At 49.9% G+C, this 25,563-nt stretch overlaps 1 protein-coding gene across 1 annotated transcript in view; it reads right to left on the bottom strand.

Moving 5' to 3' along the window:
• Positions 1-25,563, bottom strand: part of LOC146870353 (serine/threonine-protein kinase tousled-like 2) — a 608,416-nt gene that overhangs the window by 279,373 nt on the left and 303,480 nt on the right. The window contains exon 7 of the mRNA XM_085642876.1: positions 25,342-25,431. Coding sequence (XP_085499002.1) covers positions 25,342-25,431 — 90 coding nt within the window. The remainder of the gene's footprint in view (positions 1-25,341; positions 25,432-25,563) is intronic.

Raw genomic sequence — 25,563 nt, 5'->3', positions numbered from 1 at the left:
CGACGCCATCTTGACTCCACCGCGTGGGTTTGCCACTGCCAAGACCTGCTGCCCCATTCCTGGGCCCAGCATCATCGACAGCAGACACCTTCGTGGGACAGCTCGCCCTCCCTCCGGGTCGCCGTCGCGCCTCCTGGTCCAAGGAACAGCCGAGTCCGACGTCATCCACTCACCTGGTCGAGGTGACTTCAGCCGGTACCTTCCTGGTACCCACACGATCGCTGGCTAGCGGTTGAGAACTGAGTCCCCTCTGCTTTCAGGTTTCCTTCATCACCGATCCAGGCTTGGATCTCTCTGAACATCGACACTTGTCGCCTTCCAGCAACTTCTTCTTTCAGGCTCCTGAGACTACAACGAGGACTCCCGACATCTTGCTGAACCCCACGCAGCCACAGCCTCGGGGCTAGGTAACTCGAGCATCTCGGTGCTCCATCGTAGGTTCACTCTACAAGTGTCCAGTTCCTTTTTCGTTTAGTCCCACTGATCGGATTCCTCCGGAATCAGTAACTTTAAACTATCCAACCTTTCCCATTCCACTTGCAGTGTAAATGGTTTCGTGCCCTTCGGGCACTTGTGTAAATTGTGCAACCAGAAGTATTTTCATAAGAGTTTTGTAGTGTGCTTAGCTCCCTGACTCATAAAGAGCCAGGGTAGTCTTGTTATAAATAAATATCCTTTATTTTCATAACAACTTGTGTGGTGTCCTTTCACTTGGTGTTCAAGGGGTATATGTGATGGTAAACAGCTGGCTTAACACGCCCTCTAGAGTTTAGCCTAAAGACTGCTCGTATCCACGCTACTAGGATAGCTGGTCTATAAGGTTGACTTACAACCAATCATCAATAAGGGTCGTTTGGAATGATACACAGTGATCACTAGAATAGTGAGCACTACATATCAGGCCAACTTCTCACATTGGTGAGCAGCAGTTGGGATTTGAGCTTGCTGTTGGTTACCACACACGTATCCTAAGAATATCAAAGTGAAAGATCACATAAGTACCCAGGTACATATAACTTAGCTTAGAATACTCTGAGTTCTACCGAACCAGCTGTTGTAGTGTAACAGGGCTTAGCACACCCTGACTACAACTCTTAGCAAGGGATCAGTAGTTAAACAAATAGTGTAGGTAGGTGCATCACTTACACCTCACTAGAAGCATGTCGGTCCACGGAGAGTCTGCGGAGACTCCCTTAGTGGTCAGTGACCCTCCACAGGTCGTGTCACGATATGCAGCTCTTAGCTTCAAGGAGATGAGACAACTGTGTGCCTCCAGGAAGCTAAACCAGGGTTCTAACCCTACCATCGCATTTCTGATAGGTCTCTTAGAGACGTACGATGCTAGGAGGTCCTCTAACACAGGTCCCCCCAATGCTGATGGGAACATGCCTCCCTTAGAGGGAACCCTTGGTGACCCAGACCTCGACCTCCATACAGAGGAGGAAGACGAGGAGGAGTTATCAGGAGACGAGGCAAACAAAGGTCCAGTGGTAGTCGGCAGGCTTACGAGGACCAACTTAAGCAGGCATGAGAACGGAACCGGGGGAGCCACGGCCCCACGCTCAAGCAGGCCTAACATTGGGAACGGACGAGCTAGGTCTCTCTCCAGAGGCTCTAACAGATCTGTTCGTACACATGTCTCTCAGGCATCTTCTCAGAGAGGAATGACGTCCCCTCAGAGAAGGGAGCATGAAGCGAAGATGAGGGAAGTCAATCTAAGGATCGAGCGGGAAGAACTTGCCCTCGCCAAAGAAAGACTTGCCTTAGCCCGAGAGCAGAAATTAAGTGGGTTAGATCCCACTGGTGGCAGCATTCTCATTAGAGAGAAAGACAGGGGTATAGATACTAGACACCTGAGTAAAATAGTGCCCCCCTTTAAACAAGGGGACAACATCCACAAGTGGATAACTGCTTTGGAGAGGCCCTGCACTGTCCAGTGCGTCCCCCAAAGTCAGTGGGCAGCTATACTGTGGCTCTCCTTTGAGGGTAAAGGACGAGACAAGCTCCTCACTACTAGAGCTGAGGATGCGAACAACTACCAAGTCCTGAAGAATACACTGATTGATGGGTTCGGCTTAACCACCGAGCAGTACCGGGTGCTGTTCAGGGACACCCAGAAAATTCAGTCTCAGGATTGGACTGACTTTGTCGATTGTGCCACTAAGGCTTTGGAGGGCTGGTTGCTGGGTAGCAAGGTTACTGATTACACAGGATTGTACAATCTTATCATGAGAGAACAGATTTTAAACAACTGTCAGAACCAATTGTTGCATCAGCACCTTGTCGACTCGGATCTGACCTCTCCCCAAGAATTGGGAAAGAAGGCAGACAGATGGGTCAGAACAAGGGTCAAGCAGAACCAGACTCAGAACCAGGGTGGTCAGAAGAAAGCAGACCAAAAGGGTAGTAACAAGAACGAACAAAATGACCAGAAGTCTTCGACAGGTCCCCAACAAACTAAAGAGGGTGGGGGTCAGGCTTCACAGAAGAAGAAGACTCAAGAAGGCCAGTCAAAAAGGTGGTGCCAATACTGTAAAAGTAAGACTCACTGGTTTAGTGAGTGCACCAAGAAAGGAGGGCAAACTCCTGCCACTGCAGCCCCTAAGGCACCTGCACCCCCTAGTACAGTCAGCAGTGGTAGTGCGCCTCCCAAGGCATTAGTTAGGTTAACCTTGGGAACCGAGGGGAGTGACGACTTAGTCAGCACGCTCACTCAGGCCGTCCTTGTCTGTACAGGGGATATGGATATGTCCCCTGGTGCCAGTCCCAATACTTTGGGCAAATACAGACAGACACCTTTGATCAATGGAAAAGTGGCTCAGGCCTACAGGGACACTTGTGCCAGTGTCACCATGGTGACGCCTAACTTTGTGGACCCTGGACAGATCATGCTAGGTACCGACTACCTAGTGACCAATGCCAGCAATGTCACTACCAATCACAGTATGGCAGTTGTTGATTTCTCCTGGGGAGGGGTAAGTGGCCCGAAAAAGGTTGTGGTTAGTTCAGACCTCCCCGTAGAATGTCTGTTGAGCAATGATTTGGAAACGTCACAATGGTCAGAAGTGGAGCAGAGGACTCACATGGAAATGTTAGGCTTGCCAGCACATGTCATTGCTGTGACCAGGTCACAGGCCAAAAGATGCCCCACTGAACAGGTGCTGGATCCTGGAAGAACGGACCAGACACCTTCCAAGAAAAGGAGCAGTAAGGGTAAGGCTTCGCCTTCCCCCTTGCCCCAGGTCGTGGATCAAGTCTCTGAGGAGGCTGACCTTAAAGAACTGAGGGAAACTGAGCCGAAAGAGCTTGAACCTGGTCAGGTTGAGTTTCTGGGCTCAGGGGGACCCTCCAGGGAAGACCTGGGGAAGGCACAGTTAGACTTCCCCTCACTTGAACCCCTCAGACAGCAGGCTGCTGCTGAGGCTGCAGGGAACGCCACAGGTACCCACAAAGTGTACTGGGACGATGGACTCCTGTACTCCGAGGCAAGAGACCCCAAGCCTGGCGCGACCAGGAGGCTGGTCGTCCCCTTGTCTCTGAGAGGTTTCCTCCTTACCTTGGCCCACAAGATTCCCCTTGCAGGTCACTTAGGCCAGAATAAGACTTGGGACAGAATTCTTCCACACTTTCACTGGCCCCACATGTCCGAAGATACGAAGGAGTTTTGCCGCTCCTGTGTCACTTGCCAAGCCAGTGGTAAGTCAGGTGGCACGACAAAGGCCCCCCTTATACCACTACCGGTGGTGGGGGTACCCTTTGAACGAGTGGGGATCGACATTGTCGGACCAATGGAACCCCAGACAGCATCAGGGCACAAGTTTATACTGGTGGTGGTGGACCACGCCACCAGGTATCCTGAAGCTATTCCCCTTAGGACCACTACAGCACCTGTTGTGGCACGAGCCCTAGTTGGAGTGTTCTCCAGAGTGGGCTTCCCTAAGGAGGTTGTCTCAGACAGAGGTGCAAACTTCATGTCGCGATATCTGACTGCTATGTGGAAGGAGTGTGGTGTCAACTACAAATTCACCACACCCTATCACCCACAATGCAATGGGCTTGTTGAGAGATTCAACAGGACCCTCAAAGGGATGATTCATGGACTACCTGAAAAGCTTCGGCGGAGATGGGATGTCCTGATACCCTGCCTCTTGTTCGCCTACAGAGAGGTCCCGCAGAAGGGGGTTGGCTACGGCCCTTTTGAACTTCTGTTCGGACATCCTGTAAGGGGACCCCTTTGTTTGGTAAAGGAAGGATGGGAGAGACCTCTCAAAAAGCCGGCATCAAACATTGTGGACTATGTGCTCGGTCTCCGCTCGCGGATGGCTGAGTACATGGAAAAGGCATCTAAAAACCTTGAGGCGAGCCAAGAATTACAAAAAGCTTGGCACGACCAAAAGGCTGTCCTGACTGTGTATCAGCCTGGGCAGAAGGTGTGGGTGCTGGAGCCAGTGGCCCCAGCAGCACTCAAAGACAAATGGTCTGGGCCCCACACGATCATTGAGCAAAAGGGAGAGGTCACCTACTTGGTAGACCTGGGAACTCCCCGGAGCCCCCACAGGGTGCTCCATATAAACAGGCTCAAGGCATATGTCGACAGGGAGGGCATGGGATTGCTCATGGCCACAGATGAGGGACAGGAGGAGGAGAGTGACCCTCTCCCGGACCTGCTCTCTCAGAACCCTTACGATGGGTCGGTAGATGGTGTTGTCTTTTGCGGCAGCCTCTCTGGACATCAACAAAAGGATTGTAAACAGGTTCTTCAATCCTTCCGACATATGTTCTCTCTGACACCCAGTCAGACCAATTGGTGTACCCATGAGGTCGACACTGGGGACAGTCTGCCCGTAAAGAGTAAAATCTATCGACAGCCTGATCATGTCAGAGACTGCATCAAGACAGAGGTGCAGAAAATGTTGGAGCTGGGAGTCATTGAGCCCTCGGACAGCCCCTGGGCTAGTCCCGTAGTTCTCGTGCCGAAACCTCACACCCAGGGCGGTAAGAAAGAGATGAGGTTTTGCGTGGACTACAGAGGCCTCAATGCAGTCACTAAGACTGACGCCCACCCGATACCGAGAGCAGACAAACTTATAGACCGGTTGGCTTCGGCCAACTACTTAAGTACGTTTGACCTGACAGCTGGGTATTGGCAAATCAGGTTAGCTGAGGAGGCCAAGCCCAAAACAGCATTTTCTACCCCGGGTGGGCATTATCAGTTCGTGGTAATGCCCTTTGGTTTGAAAAATGCACCTGCCACCTTCCAAAGGCTGGTGAATCAAGTTCTCACTGGGTTGGACGACTTCTGCGCGGCGTATCTGGACGATATCGCTGTCTTTAGTTCCACCTGGGAGGATCACCTGGTCCACCTGAGGAAAGTGTTAGAGGCCCTGCAAAAGGCAGGCCTCACTATCAAGGCCACTAAGTGCCAGATAGGGCAGACACAGGTTGTATACCTGGGCCACCTTGTAGGTGGAGGCCAGGTTCAGCCATTGGAGAGCAAAATACAGGCCATACAGGACTGGGCTCCTCAAACCACCCAGACTCAGGTTCGAGCTTTCTTGGGCCTGACTGGTTATTACCGGAAATTTGTCAGAAATTATGGATCCATTGTGACCCCGCTAAACGATCTGACAAGTAAGAAGATGCCAAAAAAAGTTCAGTGGACAGCCAGCTGTCAAAAGGCATTCGATGACCTAAAGCAGGCCATGTGCACAGCGCCTATCCTGAAGAGTCCAGACTACTCCAAAACATTCATTGTCCAAACAGACGCTTCGGAATTGGGTGTGGGAGCTGTTCTATCTCAGCTGAATTTTGATGGTCATGACCAGCCCATAGCTTTCATTAGCAGGAGGCTGACCCCCAGAGAGAAGAATTGGTCAGCTATTGAGAGGGAGGCCTTTGCTGTGGTTTGGGCCCTGAAGAAGTTGAGGCCATACTTGTTTGGCACTCACTTCAAGATTCAGACCGACCATAAGCCCCTCTTGTGGCTAAATCAAATGAAGGGTGAAAACCCCAAACTACTTAGGTGGTCCATTTCCCTACAGGGGATGGACTTCACAGTGGAGCATAGACCTGGCACTGATCATGGGAATGCAGATGGGCTCTCCAGGTATTTCCACTAAGAGCAAGAAGACTCACCTGGTCAAGGTTAGCTTATTGTCCCAAAGTTTGGGGGGGGGGTCATGTAGGAGAGTAGGGTCTGCAATCCTATGATCACCCAGATTTTTTGCTTTTGCTTCATTGGTTTACGACTTTCCCCGGCTGCGGGCCTGCCAATCAGACCCACAGCCTAGCTGTTCTCTCTCGAAATTAACACACATGTACATTAGGTGCATCCACTAATTGGAACTGGGCCGCCTTATCAGTCCCTGTATCAGCATACCACAGGTATCCAGGGCATCGGTGTACCCAGGGCCTACCAGGGGCTGCAGCATGTATTGTGCCACCCCTGGATGGCCGCCCAAATCTGACACAACTGGCTGCACGACAGCTGGGGCAAGGTGGTGTAATCACCCGTTGCTGTAGGTGTAGTATTCCTATACCTAACCCGAAAATGGACGCATGGATTCCTGTCAGTCACTCCTATGGCAGGCCTTATCAATCCTGAAGGCAGAGTGCTGGGAATCATGTGAGATGGTGCTCTGGCGCGAGCCGAGCCCGTCGACGGCTTGCGGAACCAAATCCTAATAGCCGTTCCATGGTGACGCGGGCCAACTCCTTTTAAATGCATTATAACCCTTGCGGTTATTTGCTAACTTTGGCATCGCATCACCCAAACATGTCGAGTAAGGTGTCATACGAATTGGAATACGAACCCCTCGCCAGTTCTGGCGACGGGGTTAGCATTCCACCCTTCTAGAGGGACACGACATGGAAGTAACCTTGAACCCCGGTTAAAGTTGACTCAAGCCTCAGCATCACAAAATGGATGCTGCCACCAGACACAAGTCTGACCTCCTGCTGCTGGGAGACCTTCCAGCGAGGGGAGCTTGGACAAAGGGTTTCCTGTCAAGGGCGGTGTTAGCACCATCCCAGACAGGGTTTGTGTATCCCAGGTAGGCAGGGCTGAAAGGAAGGTGATTGCAAGTGGCACCCCGGTGCTCACTGTGCATAGCCCGGCTCAAACCAGTTTCGGGGGCAACCCTGCCCCTGAGCTGGGGCGAAGCCAGACAAAGGATAGGGGTGTAACCACCCCCCTCCTGGCCCCACCCATAGGTAGGACCTAGTCACGGGCCAGCCCCTTTTCTTAGAATAAAGGTAGGAGCGAGTCCCCTTCCCAAATTGGATAATTCTGAATCTTGAACTACTTTCCACGAAAGGAACTCTTGACTATTTCTGAAGACTCTCCCTTGTGGCTAAGGAGTAGCCACCCTGCACCAGCAGGCACCACCTAAGCGCTTGCGGCTGGCTGTACGTCTCTCCCACGGATCAAGACTGCCCAGCTCGACGAGACCCGGGTTCCCTGCCATCTCTGACCTCTACCTACATCATCAGCCCAGCTGAGATTCGTAGGTGTGACGAGACCTGCGGGACCGGCCATCTTCAGAACCTGCACGACGCTTATCTAGCACGCCCACCGAGGGACCCTCGAGTGAGTGCACCTAGGGTTTGAGAAGCCCTAACCCTGAGCGGCTCCAGCACCGAAGTCTGCCTCCCCAGCATCCACGAGATCTGCGTGGGGGCCCTTCTGCTCCTTACTGCTCACCGCGTTGTCCGACCACTCGCCGACCGGCTTGTGGCCCTCTTCACGACGCACCACGACAGACTTTCATCACTGGTCTGGTTGCTCCAGACTGGCTCTTGCTCCCCTTCCACGGAGGAGTACCTCGGACCCTCCTGGTCCACTCCCGACGCCATCTTGACTCCACCGCGTGGGTTTGCCACTGCCAAGACCTGCTGCCCCATTCCTGGGCCCAGCATCATCGACAGCAGACACCTTCGTGGGACAGCTCGCCCTCCCTCCGGGTCGCCGCCGCGCCTCCTGGTCCAAGGAACAGCCGAGTCCGACGTCATCCACTCACCTGGTCGAGGTGACTTCAGCCGGACCTTCCTGGTACCCACACGATCGCTGGCTAGCGGTTGAGAACTGAGTCCCCTCTGCTTTCAGGTTTCCTTCATCACCGATCCAGGCTTGGATCTCTCTGAACATCGACACTGGTCGCCTGCCAGCAACTTCTTCTTTCAGGCTCCTGAGACTACAACGAGGACTCCAGACATCTTGCTGAACCCCACGCAGCCACAGCCTCGGGGCTAGGTAACTCGAGCATCTCGGTGCTCCATCGTAGGTTCACTCTACAAGTGTCCAGTTCCTTTTTCGTTTAGTCCCACTGATCGGATTCCTCCGGAATCAGTAACTTTAAACTATCCAACCTTTCCCATTCCACTTGCAGTGTAAATGGTTTCGTGCCCTTCGGGCACTTGTGTAAATTGTGCAACCAGAAGTATTTTCATAAGAGTTTTGTAGTGTGCTTAGCTCCCTGACTCATAAAGAGCCAGGGTAGTCTTGTTATAAATAAATATCCTTTATTTTCATAACAACTTGTGTGGTGTCCTTTCACTTGGTGTTCAAGGGGTATATGTGATGGTAAACAGCTGGCTTAACACGCCCTCTAGAGTTTAGCCTGAAGACTGCTCTTGTCCACGCTACTAGGATAGCTGGTCTACAAGGTTGACTTACAACCAATCATCAATAAGGGTCGTTTGAAATAATACACAGTGATCACTAGAATAGTGAGCACTACATATCAGGCCAACTTCTCACACTTCCCCCCCAAAAAAGTCTTTAAAAGTCTTTATTGGACTATGGTTTGCCAAAAACATCAGACCCGAGTTCCAGCAGAGTCTCTGTCAGGCAGGTTTCTTGCGCAGAAAAACGCCCCATGTCTAGAAGCTTACTGGGATATCATTACAAAGCCCAGCGACAGGAAGCTTTACCACCAATTGAGGGTTGGTACCCTACCCACCAATTCTTTTACTAAAAATTGGAAGGGTGCGACTGGCGATTCCTGCTGCTGGTGCTTAGATTGTGCTGAAACTGTGGGCCATATATTTTTTGTTTGTCCAGCATACGCCGCACCCCGGGCCAAATGGCTCAAACCCATTTGTCAAACCCTGGGTACCAGACAGGGGCTTGAGGCCCTTAACATCCTAAGATTCAACACGAGAGAATGTATTGTAGTAGCAGTTGCTAAATTCCTGGGGTGGGTTTGGTTTATTAGAAACAGGAGGCAATAGCCAGCTGACCCGTGCTTATTTATGTTTTTTATTTCCTCTGTGTTCTGTATGTATTTTTATCCTTCATACTGTACAAAACGCTTATTTTGTAAATGTCTTTTTATGATAATTATGATCGATAATAAAGACTAATAAACGAAACGAAACGACAACATCCCTAGGTCTGAGGAGGTATCCAGACCACTGGCATCCCCCAGTTCCTCTCTCCAGTCCGGATCATAATCCAACTGGTCTGTCAAAGGGTCACCAGACCCCTCCCAGTCTTCCTCACCCTCCTCTGGAAGCCAATATGGCTGAAAATGGCCAGGGTGTTAACACAGGGACAAAAGCACCCATCGGTGCCGGATCCGGCGTCGGTCGAAGCCGGTCCGGCTCCATGTCCACATTGGGGCGGAAGCTGGGGTTGACGCCAGCTGGGGTCCAGCCGGTGTTGGCTGCTGATGTGGTGCCGATGGAGTCGGCGCCGGCTGAGGTGTAACAAGGTCGACCGGAACCGATCCTGATCCAGGCCTGGATCCAAGGGGGCCCTGCGGTGCCCAAGTTGCTGGCGTCGAAGGCCTAGGGCCCCTATCCGAATCCGCGGGGCCAAAGGCGCGCCGGCGGAGTTGGGCTGCCCAAAGATGGGATGCATCGCTTCGTAAAAATGATAAAGCTGGGCAGGGGTTGCTCCCGGGAAGGCCGGAGTGGACCCTGAAGGCTCCTCACATGGAGCCGCAGGAGGGGCACACCTTCCGACACGCAGGAATACTGCTGACTAAAAACTTTCCGGATCCAGTCTGATGCCTGGGGGTAATTCTAAGGTAAGAAATCTATAACTAACTGTTTCTTTCATATACTGGAGGGTGGCATAACAGGGGGTGTACCCACCCAAAGGAAGGGACCCCATTGGTCCCAACCTTCACCTACCTGAAACACACCTAAATTTAGGATTAGGTGCAACCCTGAACCTTGCCTCCTCAAACGAGAAGATGCAAGAAGGAGGACCGAAGAGCTGTGCTGAAAGAGGAGGAGGACACGAAATGACTTGGCCGAAGTCCTACCGGCCTGTCCCGACATCGACCTGCTTCAGCTAAATCCCGCTGTGTCCAGCAGCCAGCAGCCCCCTAGAACCCGTAGGACCTGACCTGCTTTCCCCAACCAGACTTTTTCACCCGTGAGCACCAGATTTTCTCATCACCAAACTCTGGCCCGGCCAAATCCGCGAGTCTGCACCACTCCTCACCTGACCCCCACGGCCCGGGTGACCCAATATCACGCAGAGGTCGCCCCGGTAACCCTGAACTGGGATCTGGTGATTCCTGATCTGCCTCCAGTCTCCCGACGACGCCTTCAGGCCATTTCTGGAGGACACCCCCTCCCGACCAGACCCGGTAAGAAGAATCCGAAGCCAAAAGACATTACTGCACCCGACACCCCACGGCCTTGGTTGGCCCAACCGACAGTGTCCTGGCATCCCAAGACATCCCAACTTACCTCTCCAACCGCTAGTCGCCTCCAGAAGATCTTCGGGCCCGAGCCTGCAGTGTTTTTTCAATCTATAGAATCCCCATTGAAAGTAACTGGGCACCCGACGTCAAAACAGCACACTGCACCCAGGCGCACTAGTGCAGCTTTGGGTGTACCTTGGGTGCTAACTTGAACCCCCGCCCTTTGCCCTGAGCTTAAGTCCAGAAGCTTTGATCACCCAACCTTGTGGACTGCTCGTGAGCAGCCACCAACCGGAGCCCCCCTATCCCCCCTTGGATAACATTGGGCCTCACCACTCTGCACCTGACTGCCCTAGTGCCGCTGAAGGGGCTTTGAGAGTGCATCCTTGATCCTGGGGGAACCCTTTTTCTAACCCCAGAAACTTACTGCTCAAGAGCGTTTACTTACCTGCAAAACGATAACCCTATTTTCCTCCATAGGATTGCAATGACTGTTTTCCTCTGAAAATCTTCTACCTATGGAGGGTGTTTTGTATGGGAATCTAAGAAACTGTGTTTTGAGAAAAACTGTTTAACTTACCTTTTATATAGAAAATGTCCCAGGGTGATATCTAGGGATATCACACAGAGTAAGAAAAGTAATCTGAAAAAGTAATCATACAGTACCTGCAAAGTAGCTGAAAAGTAATCTCAACTGTTTCTAAATAATTTACCTACCTGTATACAAAATAAGTACATACAGCTGCATTCCACAGTATTGTTTTTGCAAAGTATTATTTCACTTACCTGCACCAGGCCTGGCTTGGTTCTAGAAATAAAATACAACTAAATAATATTTGTATACAAACAAATTGGTCTGAGTTCAGTCTTTGAGTGTGTGACATCATTTCTTGTCTGAGTGTGTACAATAAATGCTTAACACTTCCCTCTGATGAAGCCTTACTAGTTACTCACATCACCACAATAAGAGAGTAAGGTGCTATCTACTTCTACCTCTGCCTACCTTTGGGGTTCCACTGGACTCTGTGCACACTATATCTTACTTCGGTACAGTATATACAGAGCCAGCTTTCTACAAGCTTTAATGACAATAAGTAAAGAAAAATGTTCACTAACTCCAGATGACTTCCATAATTGTACAGTGCACTGGAGGAACAAGAGGACTAGAAAGAAACTGGAGGACACAGCTTAAACAAGGCATACAGATGACCTCTTGCACCAGCTTTAAAGAAGAAGAGTTTGTATCTGCCAACTTGACACCCTTTGAGAAAGCGGTCCCATTACTGACGTAAACGTCTGCCTCTAGTACACATCGCCAGAACTAGGTAAACCAGTGACCTGTGAGATTCATATGGACCTTAAGATCACCTTTTCCAAGTACAGTCACTGCATGTAAGGGGCAACATGGTCCAACAGAGCCAGTGCAGAAAGGACATTGCCTGCTGGAGAAAATTGACCTGGATGGCCTACGTCTGGTGGACTTCAGAAGAGTATGATACAAGATGGAGTTTCTGCACAAAGGGTGTCAGAGTTGAAGAAACTAGCACCAAAGCACCTACAACTTGCATTACACCTCCTATTCTCAAGTTGAACTCCCACGTCACAAAGACCTTCTGCATCAGGCCTGCAAATGATTTAAGCTGTGTCTCTTTGACCCTGCACTGAGCCAACGCCCCAAGAGGTACTTGTACTGGTTGGAAAATTTTGCAAAGAATTAACTGGAGCCTTAGGATCTTCAAGATACCAGCAATCCATGTTTGGAGCAGAACAAAGTGAAGAGTCGACATGGCACCTGTGTGCCATGCCTACAACCCACTGCCCTCACCTAGGTCAGCCGCCCCTCTAGCTGGGTGCACTATACCAGTGGTGAAGGTAGAGGTGCATGAGACCTGCACCCCTACAGTGTCTAAGCCAATTCTTAGACATTTTAAGTGCAGTACTGCCATAAAGAGTATATGGTCTGGGAGTTTGTTATTACGAACTCCACAGCACCATGATGCCTTTACTGAAAACTGGGAAGTTTGGTATCAAACTTTTCAGCACATTAAACCCACACTGTTGCCAGTGTGGGATGTAACGAAAAATGCACTCAGAGGGCATCTTAGAGATGGCCCCTGAAAAACGATCTAACACTAGTGTCCTGGCTGCTGCCACCACCAGACACGTTTCTGGACCCCTGCACCCAGCCGCCCCTGCAGGTGTACTTTGGGTGCTATCTTGGATCCCCCTTTGCCCTGAACCTAACACGAGGAGCTTTGCTCCCACAAGCTTGTGGCCTGCTCGTGGGCAGCCACCAACCGGAGGACCCCTACCCCCCATTGGATAACATCGGGCCTCAGCAATATGTACCCGGCCACCCTAGTGCCGCTGAGGGTGCTTTGAGAGTGCATCCTTGACTCTGGGGGAACCCTGGTTCTATCCCCAGAACACCAACTCCCAAACTCAAGTACTTACCTTGAAATCGATAACCTCATCTCCTACCATAGGACTTCATTGACTGCTTTCTTGTGAAAATTGTTTTAAGTGTGGAGTTGGTTTTGTATGAGAACTTGAAAAACTGCAAACATCTAAAGACTGCTTTACTTACCTTTTCTCAAGGAAATGTACCAGTGTGATTTCTAGGTATATCACACTGAGTAGAAAAAATAAGTAATCTGAAAAGTTATCAAAAGTAATCAAACAATAATTTCCACTGTATTCAAAGTATTTACCTACCTGTAACAAAGTCATTTTCATTCAGCTTGCTTGTATTGTTTACACTTACCAGTGCCAGGCTTGCATGGTTCTAGAAAATAAATATAACTAATATTTTATACAAACAAAATTGGTCTGAGTTCAATCTTTGAGTGTGTGACATCATTTCCTTCCTGAGTGTGTACAACAAATCCTTAACACTACCCTCTGATAAAGCCTTACTGCTCTCCCATACTACCACAAATAGAGATTAAGGTGCTATCTACTTTTACCTCTGCCTACCTTTGGGGTTCCACTGGACTCTGTGCACACTATACCTCATTTTGGTAGAGTATATACAGAGTCAGCTTTCTACACACTCTACTTCTAGTAGTGAGACAAATTGGTTTGTCCTGCTGATACAATTTGCACAGAACTATGACAACAAGTGACTGGCTTACTTTTGCACCAATTTAATTCTCTAGTCATTACTTCATAATATTTCTATTCAATTCCTTAAAAGATAGTTTGACTCATTCCTCAGTGTGCAACTTTCATGTTTTTAGAAAATATTTTCGATAAAATGCCCATTAGCTTAAAGTTCTTTATAGCTTAACATTATTATTTGTTTTGGTGTTCTACCCAAGTCATACACACATTTTCTTTGCACAGGATGTTGCTTCATAGGCAAAGCTAACAAGGATAAGATATGGTTCTCAGGTAAAACCAGTTTAGCTCTTTGGGTAAGTGAAAGATATATATATATATGGAATATGCTAATTACCAGTATGCATCTGTTCTTGGCATGTAGAGCTGCAGATCTACACACTTTTGCATAGATCGCCATCTGGTGTTGGGCCCGGATGTTTGCAGTTTGTTTTTCCTCTTGGAAAGTCTTTGGAAGTCACGAGGTCGGTGACTCCTCCTTTGGATCGTATTGCGCATGGGCTTCGGCTCCATCCTCAGATTGTTTTTCGCCAGCAGGGAAAGATGGAGCGTAGTAATAACAGTGAAGAAACCCATGTGTGTTGTATCTAAATAAGATAGACTGGAACAGCTACAGGTAGCCGGGGAGGCGGGTGGGCGTGTGTAGATCTGCAGCTCTACATGCCAAGAACAGATGCATACTGGTAAGTAGCATATTCCGTTCGAGGCATATGAGCTGCAGATTACACACTTTTGCATAGACTATATAGCAGTTTCCAACCTTAGCGGCGACAACCGGTATCTGTTGCAGTAGTTTGAAATAGTGTTTTTAGTACAGCCTGGCACACACTAGCTTGTTGCTTGGTTTGCACATCTACACAATAGTGTTTAGTGAAAGTGTGCGGTGTTGACCATGTAGCTGCTTTGCAGATATCATCTAGTGGGATGTTCCCTAGAAAAGCCATGGAAGCCCCTATCTTCCGTGTAGAATGGGCTTTAGGGGGAACGGAAAGCGTTTGTTTTGCTTTGTGGTAGCAAATCTGGATGCATTTTACAATCCACCTAGCTATCCCTGATTTTTAGATGGGTTTGCCCTTGTGTGGTGGAGAGAAAGAGACAAACAGTTGTTTGGTCTTTCTGAAAGGTTGTGTTCTTTGGATATAGTAAAGTAAGGCTCGTTTGACATCTAGCGTGTGTAGAGCCCTTTCTGCAACGGTCTGAGGTTGCGAGAAAAATACTGGTAATTCAACAGATTGGTTTAGGTGAAAAGGGGAAATGACTTTAGGTAGGAATTTTGGGTTGGTACGGAGAACAACCTTGTTTTGGTGCATTTGAAGAAAAGGTTCTTGTATGGTAAGTGCTTGTATCTCACTGACCCTTCTAAGGGAAGTGATGGCTACAAGGAAAGCTGTTTTCCATGTGAGGCATTGCAGTTCACATTTATGCAAAGGTTCGAAGGGAGGCCTTAGCCTTGTGAGCTAAGTAAGCTGCAATTGCTGCGAGGTGTAGCCGAATGGAGGTATAGGCTAGATTACACCTTTGTAGGTGGAGTAAGTAGCATATGATGTGTTGTATAGACACGTCTAGAGGATTGATTGTGTTGTTATGGCAATAAACAACAAATCTTTTCCACTTGGCAGCGAAGCAGGCTCTAGTGGTAGGGCGTCTAGCTTCTTTGATGACGTTCATACAGTCAGGGGGAAGGTTTAGGTACCCGAATTCTAGGATTTCAGGAGCCAGATCACAAGGTTGAGCTGAGCTGGGTCCGGGTGCCTGATCTCTCCATGGTTCTGGGTTAGCAGGCATGGTGAGAGGTGTAGCTTTTGGTGTGGTACTACCGAGAGTTCCAGCAGCCTGGTGTACCACGGTTGTCTGGCCCACGTTGGAGCTACTAGGATCAGTGTGAGGGAGTGCTGTTGTAGCTTTCGCACCACTAATGGAATGAGTGGGAGAGGCGGAAAAGCGTACGCAAATTTGCCTGACCAGTTCATCCATATCGCATTTCCTTTGGACAATGGGTGTGGGTATCTGGCGGCGAAGCTTGGGCATTTTGTGTTTTCGTGGGTGGCGAAGAGGTCTATCTGTGGATGCCCCCACATTTGAAAGAACGGATGAAGAACCTGTGGGTGAAGTTCCCACTCGTGGATCTGTTGTGTCTGTCTGCTGAGCAGATCTGCCACGGTGTTTTGGACTCCTGGGACATGTTGAGCTAAGAGAAAGATTTTGTGGGGATTTGCCCATCTCCATATGCTCTGTGCTAATTGAGAGAGCTGTCGAGAGTGTGTGCCGCCTTGTTTTTGAATATAATACATGGCCATCATGTTGTCTGTGCGGCTAAGGACTGCCTTGCCTGAAATCCGAGGTTGAAAGGATTTCAGGGCTAGAAAGATTGCTAGTAACTCCAGATGGTTGATATGGAGTAACTTTTGTTGCGGCGTCCATGTGCCCTGAACTGGGAGGTGTAATAGATGAGCTCTCCAGCCGGAGAGCGATGCGTCCGTTGTTAGTATTATTTGGGGAACCGGGTCCAGGAACGGTCGACCTTTGGAAAGGTTTGTGGTGTTCCACCACTGCAGAGAGTGATGGGTGGGACCGTCTACCAACACCAGATCTGTCAGTTGCCCCTGGGCCTGGTTCCATTGGCGCGCTAAGCACTCTTGGAGTGGATGCATCTGGAGTCTTGCGTGAGGCACTATGAAAATGCAAGAGGCCATCATCCCTATCAGTTGCATAAACACTCGTGCTGGAAGGGAGTGTTGAAGTACGAATTTTTGTCGCAAAGCCTGAATGCTTGCAATCCTGGCCGGATTGGGGTAGGCTATTGCTTTTGAGGTGTCTATGGTGGCACCAAGGTATTGTTTTATGTGGGATGGTGTTAGCTGGGACTTTTGGTGGTTCACCGTGAAGCCTAGTTGGTGAAGTAGTTGGATTGTGGTGGCGGTGTGGTGTACACATTGGTTGTATGAAGTGGCTTTTATCAGCCAATCGTCCAAGTATGGGAAGACGTGAATGTGCTGTCTTCTGAGGTGTACAGCCACCACCGCTAGGCACTTGGTGAATACCCGTGGTGCTGTTGTGTCTCCGAACGGGAGCACTTTGAATTGGTAGTGTTGTCCGTCCACTACAAATCTGAGGTACTTTCTGTGAGCATGATGTACTGGAATGTGGAAGTATGCGTTTTGCCAAGTCCAGTGTGGTGAGAAAGTCGTTCTGGGAGAGGAGCGGAAGTACCTGCTGAAGCGTTACCATGTGAAAATGGTCTGAGTGTATGTATGTGTTTAGGGGCCGGAGATCTAGAATAGGTCGTAGAGTCTCGTCTCTTTTTGGTATTAGAAAATATAGGGAGTAAACCCCCAAATGATGTTGATTGACAGGAACGTGTTCTATTGCCTGTTTTTGTAGGAGGGAGATTACCTCCTGCTTTAGCAATGTGGAATGTTCTTGTGACATTGGGCGTTGCCTGGGTGGAATGTTTGGGGGGGTAGATGTTAATTCCAGGCAGTATCCTGACCGAAATATTTGGGTCACCCATTTGTCTGAGGTGATGGTCTCCCAGACATGAAGGAAATTTGTGAGTCTGCCCCCGACTGGAGTGGAATGGGCTGGGGGGAGCGGGGGGAAGTCATTGGGTAGTAGGTGTGGCAGAACGGGCGTTGTTTGTTTTGCCTCTGCCCTTGTTGTTGTTACCCCTGTAGCCACCTCTTTGGTAACCTTTTGTAAAGGTGGTCTGAGTAGGGGACTTGTACGATGTGGACGCTGTGTCTGAGGAGTAGCCTCTGGATGCACTCCGAAAGGATGAGCGGCGAAAGGAGAGTCTGGGTGGGTGAGACTATAAGGCCCCCATGGATTTTGCTGTATCCGTGTCCTTTTTCATCTTTTCGAAGGCCTCATCCACCTTTGGCCCGAATAGATGTTCCTGGTCAAAGGGATGGTTAAGGATAGAGGCATCGTTAGTAACCTCCTGAGGCGGAAGCCGGGAGTTTTGACAGCCTGTTACTTTTTAAAAAATACTTGCAGAAATTTGTGTCTTTTAATCTTTGTGATTCCCTCCCTGGGCACTTATTATTTCTGTTTTCTCACCTGGCATCCCCCGCACAGCGGAATTATCGCTGCCGCGGCGTCAGTAACTTCGCCTGACCGCCATTTCCTGGAACTCCCCAGGACACGCCCACTATCGCTGGCCGCGCCCCCTCCACCAGGCTACTTAATCACGCGCTGACTACAAGCGCCCGGCATTGTTAGTAACCTCCTGAGGTGGAAGCCGGGAGTTTTGACAGCCTGTTACTTTTAAAAAAATACTTGCAGAAATTTGTGTCTTTTAATCTTTGTGATTTCCTCCCTGGGCACTTATTATTTCTGTTTTCTCACCTGGCATCACCCGCACAGCGGAATTATCGCTGCCGCGGCGTCAGTAACTTCGCCTGGTCGCCATTTCCTGGAACTCCCCAGGACACGCCCACCATCGCTGGTCGCGCCCCCTCCACCAGGCTACTTAATCACGCGCTGACTACAAGCGCCCGGCATTGTTAGTAACCTCCTGAGGCGGAAGTCGGGAGTTTTGACAGCCTGTTACTTTAAAAAAAATACTTGCAGAAATTTGTGTCTTTTAATCTTTGTGATTCCCTCCCTGGGCACTTATTTCTGTTTTCTCACCTGGCATCCCCCGCACAGCGGAATTATCGCTGCCGTGGCGTCAGTAACTTCGCCTGGCCGCCATTTCCTGGAACTCCCCAGGACACGCCCACTATCGCTGGCCGCGCCCCCTCCCAACACCTCCACCCGCCCCGCCCTGCCTATAAAACATGTGCACCCATCGGACGCGCAGCGGACGAGCACAGCGGGCGCACCGTCTGCGCGCCTAAGGCAAGCCCGTCTGCGCCCGTCCGCGTCCGAACGGGGCACGCCACTCTGCCCGGATCACTCAATACTCCCCTGTTGACCTACTCGACCTGCACGCTCCCTGGCCTTTAGCCCCATCTGCACGCATGCAGCTTAACCGCCTGGGTCTGGGTCACACCCGAAACACTTTTCCAGAGCTTGATGTTTGCACAGACCCTACCCCTCCTCAATTCATCTCTCACCCCCTCACCCCTGGTTCTCACCCTCCAGCCTTGAGCTTAAAGTGTGTTATCTTAACACCCGCTCACTTGTAAAACATCAGACGGAAATCTTTCATTTCCTAGACACCGATAACCCCGACATACTGTTTCTAACTGAAACCTGGCTGCACGACGGATCTTCCCCCGACATCTTGGCTGCCATTCCACCTGGTTACTACATTCTTCAAACCAATAGGACTTCCGGTAAACCCGGAAGGGGTGTGGCAGCCATTATCAAGCTCTCCATCAGATTCTCCACCCTTACCGTATCATGTATCCCTCAGGTTGACTGCCTTGCACTCAGACTGGATTCCCCAGCATCACCCTTTACTTGTGTCTTAGTCTACCACCCCCCTCAGTCCATGCCTGACTTTCCATCTATGTTCGGAGATCTTTTATCCCAGGTAGTCATCAATAACTCTAAAATCTTAGTCCTCGGAGACTTTAACTACTGGCCCCAGGATGAGAAGGAAAGTGCCTGTTCGTTGGCTTTCTCCGACTTGCTGCGCAGCTTGAACTGCTGCCAACACATAAACACCGCCACGCATACCAAAGGCCATTCACTGGATCAGGTCTGGACCTCTAATTTAGTGATCTTGGCCCCCCTTATACTGCCGTGTGCTTGGTCCGATCACTTTCTCATTTCCTTCTCCCTTAAAACTTCCACCTGTTCCAGCAGGCCCCTCGAAACTAATCTCTTCGCCCGAAACTGGAATAAGGCCGACATTAGCCAATTCATCAATCTACTCAGTACTTCCATTCCCCTGGAATCCCATTCATTAGACACACACGCCGCTAACCTAAGCCATTGGCTTGAGTCCGCCAGTGATGCGGTCGCCCCCTACAAACGAATTAAAACTAGACGTCTTCATGATGCTCAGAAATGGTTCTCTGAGGACCTCAAAGTTTTAAAGCTTGGTCTCAGACAAGCCGAGCGCCGGTGGCGTAAAAACTACGCCCCCGAAGCTAGGGTAGAGTTTGTATCCCTACTCAAAGGGTACAAATCCTCTATTGTATCAGCCAAAACCATGCACTTCTCTAACAAAATCGTGGAGTCAGCTAACAAATCTAAAAGCATCTTCGATTGTGGAGGAGTTATCCCACCCAGACAGAGTTTCCATCAAACCTCTCCCTTCCCAGAAGCTCTGCAACTCCCTCAATCACTTTTTTATCGAGAAGATCGCAAAAATCAAAAACAGCATTTCGGTGTCGCCCCTATCGGACTCCTTTGTGTCCCCAGACAACCCCCACGCTGACATCCTTTACCCTCAGTCTCTCACTCAGATTCCCCTCATTACAGAGGCGGATTTCCCCGCCCTCCTCAGCAAAGTCACTTCAGGATCTCCCACTGATTGTTGTCCCCCCAAGCTCTTATGCAAAGTCTTCACTGCTTGTCCCACTCCCCCCTTGGCACTGCTGAACAACTCCCTTACCTCTGGCCTAGTCCCTAGTATCTTTAAGATAGCTGAGGTAGTACCTATCCTAAAAAAAACGACAGCTGATCCTACGATCATGAGCAACTTCCGTCCCATCTCCCTTCTCCCTTACATTGGAAAGGTGCTCGAGACCCATGTTACCAATATCCTGAGCTCGTTTGTTGAGCAGTCCCACTTCCTCGACTCCCAACAGGCCGGCTTCAGGCCCGCCCACTCTACTGAGATGGTCATACTTTCTGTCATGGAAGAACTGCGCAGGGGAGCGGACTCTAACACTAGCCAAGCCCTGCTGCTTCTGGATCTGTCGGCCGCCTTTGACACGGTCGACCACACCATCTTGGTCGACCGTGCCAGGCAGGCTGGGATAGGAGGTAACGCCCTTGACTGGATCCGCTCGTTTCTTACCAACCACCACCAAGCGGTCAGGCTATCCCAGTTCTCTGCAGACAGGGTTGGGCTGACCTGCGGCGTGCCTCAGGGATCCTCTCTGTCCCCACTCCTTTTTAACCTTTATCTCACCCCTCTGATCAGTTCTCTCCGAGATAAAAATGTCTCCGCATTTAATTATGCGGACGACATCCAATTAGTCTTTAGCATCGACTCCTCGGACCAGTCAGTCTCCAACTTTCAAGCCATTCTTGGCCATATCAGTAATTGGATGGGGGCAAACCACCTGAAACTCAACCCTGACAAGACCGAACTGGTTCTTGTAGGAGGCCCTTCCAACCCCTGGAACTCTAATTTCTGGCCCTCCAGCCTGGGCCGTCCTCCCCGCCCTACTGATTCGGCAAAAAGTCTGGGGGTTATCATCACCAAAGATCTCTCGATGAAGCCCCAGATAAACGCCACTGTTTCTTCTTGCTTTTTTCAACTCCGTAAAATTCGGAAAATTGCGCGTTTTCTCACCACCGAAGCTCTTACCTTGGCCCTTCTGGCGTTAGTCATCTTCAGAATTGACTACGCCAATTCTTTGTATGTTGGCATCCCTGACTACCAGCTCAAAAGCTTGCAGTTTGTTCAGAACCAGGCGGCCCGCCTCATTTTCCATCAACCGAGGCACCACCACACCCGCCCCCTGCTAAAATCCTTGCACTGGCTCCCCGTCTCTGAACGCTGCATATTCAAGTTAGGATGCCTCATCTTTAAATCTCTTGCTGGCCTTGGCCCCTCGTTCATTTCCTCTCTCATTCACCCATATGTCCCCTCCCGCAATTTGCGCTCGGCTCATTTGGCTCTTCTCAAAGTCCCCAAAGTCAAGCGTAAGAAATGGGGCGGTCTAAGATTCTCGTTCCTAGCTCCCTCTCTCTGGAACTCCCTCCCCCTGGACATAAGATTGGCTTCTCCCTACACCCACTTCAGATCCCTCCTCAAGACTCACCTTTTCCGCTCGGCGTACAACTAAACTAAATTTCCTTTCTTCCCAGTTTTCCCCCTCCCTCTTCTCCCTTACTTCTGCTCTTACCTTTGCCTCCCTCTTACTCCTCCGGTAGTTGCTTTCCGCCCCCTTCCTCAGCGCCAAGAAACTGTATAGTGTATGTCGCGCTTTACAAATGCTTTTCACATCACATTGTACTTCTGGTTTAAACCCAGATACCCTTAACCAAGCATGACGACGAAGGACGCTGGTGTTAATGGCCCTGGAGGCTGTGTCTGCTGCGTCTAGGGCACAACGTATAGAGGTGTTTGTGATTGTTTTACCCTCTTGAATCAACTCGTTGGCTTTACTTTTATATTTTTCAGGGAGATGTTGCATTATGCTCTCTAATTCGTCATAATGAACCCTGTCATATCTGGCCAGCAGTGCCTGAGTGTTTGCTATACACCATATGTTGGCGGCCTGGGATGCTGTGCGTTTTCCTGAAGCATCTAGCAGTTTTGATTCCTTGTCAGGTGGTGGTGCATCGCCTGACGCTTGTGAGTTTGCCCTTTTACGTGCCGTAGAGACCACTAAGGAATCTAGTGGCGCTGGTCCTCTAATGTAAGAGGGATCTGAGGGAGCAGATTTGTACTTCTTTTTGATACGTGGGTTAAGGACCCTGGCTCTAACTGGGTCTATAAAAACTTCTGCCGCATGCTTTACCACCCCTTTGAGCATGGGCAGTATGGAGGTGGACCTCTGTGTAGTATTGAATGTGTCTAGGAGGAAATCTTCCTCCACAGGATCATTATGCATGTCCACCCCATGATAATGTGCAGCTCTTTGCAGAAGATGGTTAAACCCTAGTGAAACTTCAGGTGGAGATGGTCTAGAAGGGTAAATATCGCCTTGTGGGACGTTGGGGATATCTGGTATATGATAATCGTCCCATGGATCTGGAGATCCTGTAGGGGAGGGGTCTTGTGGCATAATATGGGTCCCCATGATCATCATCGTCTGGAGACGGAGTAGGAGAACGATGAGGTGGGGGTGGAGGGGGTGGAGGTGGGGAGGGAGGAGGAGGTGGAGTTGGAGGGGAAGGTATTCTGAATGGAGAGGTAGCAGAGTCATTCCTCTTTGGAGGTGGAGGAGGCTTCTCCAAATGTCTCTTGTTAGTAGAGAGCGTCAAATGTCCAGTTTTTGGATCCTTGGTAAGAGTTTTTTGCAAGGGATCCGGTGTAAATAACTCTGGTGAGTTAATTTGGTCTGTCGGCGCCGAAGGCGTCGCGGCCGATGATTTTTTAGGTTTTTCCGTGCCGGTTTGATGTTTAGAACCCGGCTTGGGACCCTCCGGTCTCTTGGTCGGCGCCGAGATGTGCTTCGGCTTGGAAGTGTCGGTGCCGGTGGCCTTGTGTGGTTTGGTCGGCACCGAAGATGGCGTCGGTGCCGAAGGGCTGGGTTTCGACCCCGAGGGTTTCGGTGCGGAGCTCGGTGTCGAGGTGGAGGCCTTCTTCTTTTTCGGTGCCGAAGTGTGTTTCTCTGCACCGCTGGCAGGCTGGCTCGAGCCCGAGCCGCAGGAAGGCTTACTTGGCTTCTTCACCGGGCCCGAAGGTGGGGTGTGTGAAGCAGTGTCTCTGGTCTTGCCTAGACCCGGAGGCGAAGGCGTGACCAAAGCCTTTTTGGGTGTCGGCGCAGGTGTGGGAGGGGGTAGATTGGTACTCACGACCCTCTGCGCCGGGATGATGTCCTCCACATCTGACTCGTCGGCCTCGGAAGCGCTGACGAGGTCCTCTTCGGTACGATGATGTTCCGGATCGTCGATGTCGTCTCCGAAGAGGTCGACTGGAATGGACGTCGAGGAGTGAGCCATGTTCCTTCTGGCTCTTCGGTCCCGAATAGTCTTTTTGGATCGGAAAGACTTACAGGCCGGACAGTCTTGAGCCTCGTGTTCCGGAGAGAGGCAAAGGTTGCATACCTCATGCAGATCGGTGTGGGGAAATTTGGACCCACATTGAGGGCACTTTTTAAATGGAGTTCTTTCCATGAGCCGGGACCGGAGCCTGGGTAGGCCCGAAGGCCGCCGTCGACGACTGGAACCGAAGGTTTGTGTCGATGAGAAGGCGCGTTGATTGAAGAGATCGTGATTGAAACAATACAGCGATTGGGGTGAGGATTGCGCGTCGATTGTCGAACTGGAAGCTGTTCGGAACCGGAGCGCGAAGATCACATCCGAGCCCGATGGCGGAAAAAACAATCTGAGGATGGAGCCGAAGCCCATGCGCAATACGATCCAAAGGAGGAGTCGCCGACCTCGTGACTTCCAAAGACTATCCAAGAGGAAAAACAAACTGCAAACATCCGGGCCCAACACCAGATGGCGATCTATGCAAAAGTGTGTAATCTGCAGCTCATATGCCTCGAACATATATATATATATTTTTTCCAGCTCCAATGTCCACCTCGGCAATGTATGCACTCTTGCAGTCGGGTGCGGTTAGTATGGAGGTGGGTCCACGCAAATATCAAAGCTCCGGTTCCCAAAAGAAACACACCGCACTCACGGGGCCCAAGTTGAAGTTGCTTTATTCACAAGGACGCGTTTCGGCGTTCTGCCTTAATCTGCTTGTGTTTGAAAAGCGGCACAACCTATCATGATGGTTTTTAACAGGCGAGTCCCATTGGATATGGCATACAAACATCGAAACGCGTCCTTGTGAATAAAGCATCTTTAACTTGGGCCCCGTGAGTGCGGTGTGTTTCTTTTGGGAACCGGAGCTTTGATATTTGTGTGGACCCACCTCCATACTAACCGCACCCGTCTGCAAGAGTGCATACATTGCCAAGGTGGACATTGGAGCTGGAATTTAATTGGCAATTGCACCGCCATTAGGGAATCAGGGCACCGCACCGACTTTCGTTGACAGGAATCATGCCTGTGGAAGCTAAGGCCATTTGACCTGCTCCCGCGCCGAGTGCAGCGAGTCCCTGTGGCAAGGCGAGGGGTCCTCGGAGAGGAAGCCACTCCACGGCACAAAGGTGGTATGGCTGGTATGATCGACAGGGCACTTAAAGACGACAGCAATTGTGCCGTAACTAAGAAAAATCTTTTTCTTCAACGGACTTCGAATCCCAGAATACATCAGGGAAGAAGAATGCTGGGTCCGAGTCCTCTTTCGATGTTTGTATGATTATATATATATATATATATATATATATATATATATATATATATATAAAACTCCAAAGACAGCGCTCCTGCTGATTGCTGGGACCCTAGGGAGCTGGCGCACACGCCGGCGGAGCACGCCGGAAATTAAATTTTCCAAATGTCAGATATCGTGCGCTCTCAGGAACCAAGTAGAACGACACAGATAGCGGAGAAACGGGTGTTTATTCACAACGCGTTTCGACTTACAAGCCTTGATCACGTGAATGTATATATATATTTTTTTTTTTTACTCCATGCCTTTTTTGGGCATCTTTTCCATTCTTCCTAAAGCTGCCTATGCCTTATCGGTAAGGCTACCAAGAGTAACCTACAGAAACTACTTTCCCTCTGTGGGTTGTGTTGCTTGGTTAAGTCATATGAGCTGTGACTGAACTCTCAATAAACCCACTCTCCATAGCTATAAAGACACTTTGGTTCAACTCACACTTCACGCAGCGAAGGGAAAAAGTTGTTATTCACTTACGAGTCTGTGTCGAGTGAGAAGTAGTCATAAAGCTTAACTATCCGAGGATGGTCTAGCTCTTTGTGAATTCGGTATTCTCGACAGGCATGCCTAAAAAACAATAACCTAATTCAGTACATAGGTCAGTATCACAAACAGTAACACTTTCTAAACTGTACAAACAGCCAAAAAATAATACCCTGTGGTGTATGTTCAAACCTACAATACAACCTTCCTATCAAG

Source organism: Triturus cristatus, chromosome 1_1, assembly GCF_964204655.1.
Source record: "Triturus cristatus chromosome 1_1, aTriCri1.1, whole genome shotgun sequence".
In the NCBI taxonomy this organism is placed as follows: domain Eukaryota; kingdom Metazoa; phylum Chordata; class Amphibia; order Caudata; family Salamandridae; genus Triturus; species Triturus cristatus.
The sequence above is the reverse complement of the archived record's forward strand: the minus strand, read 5'-3'. Positions and strand labels throughout refer to the sequence as shown.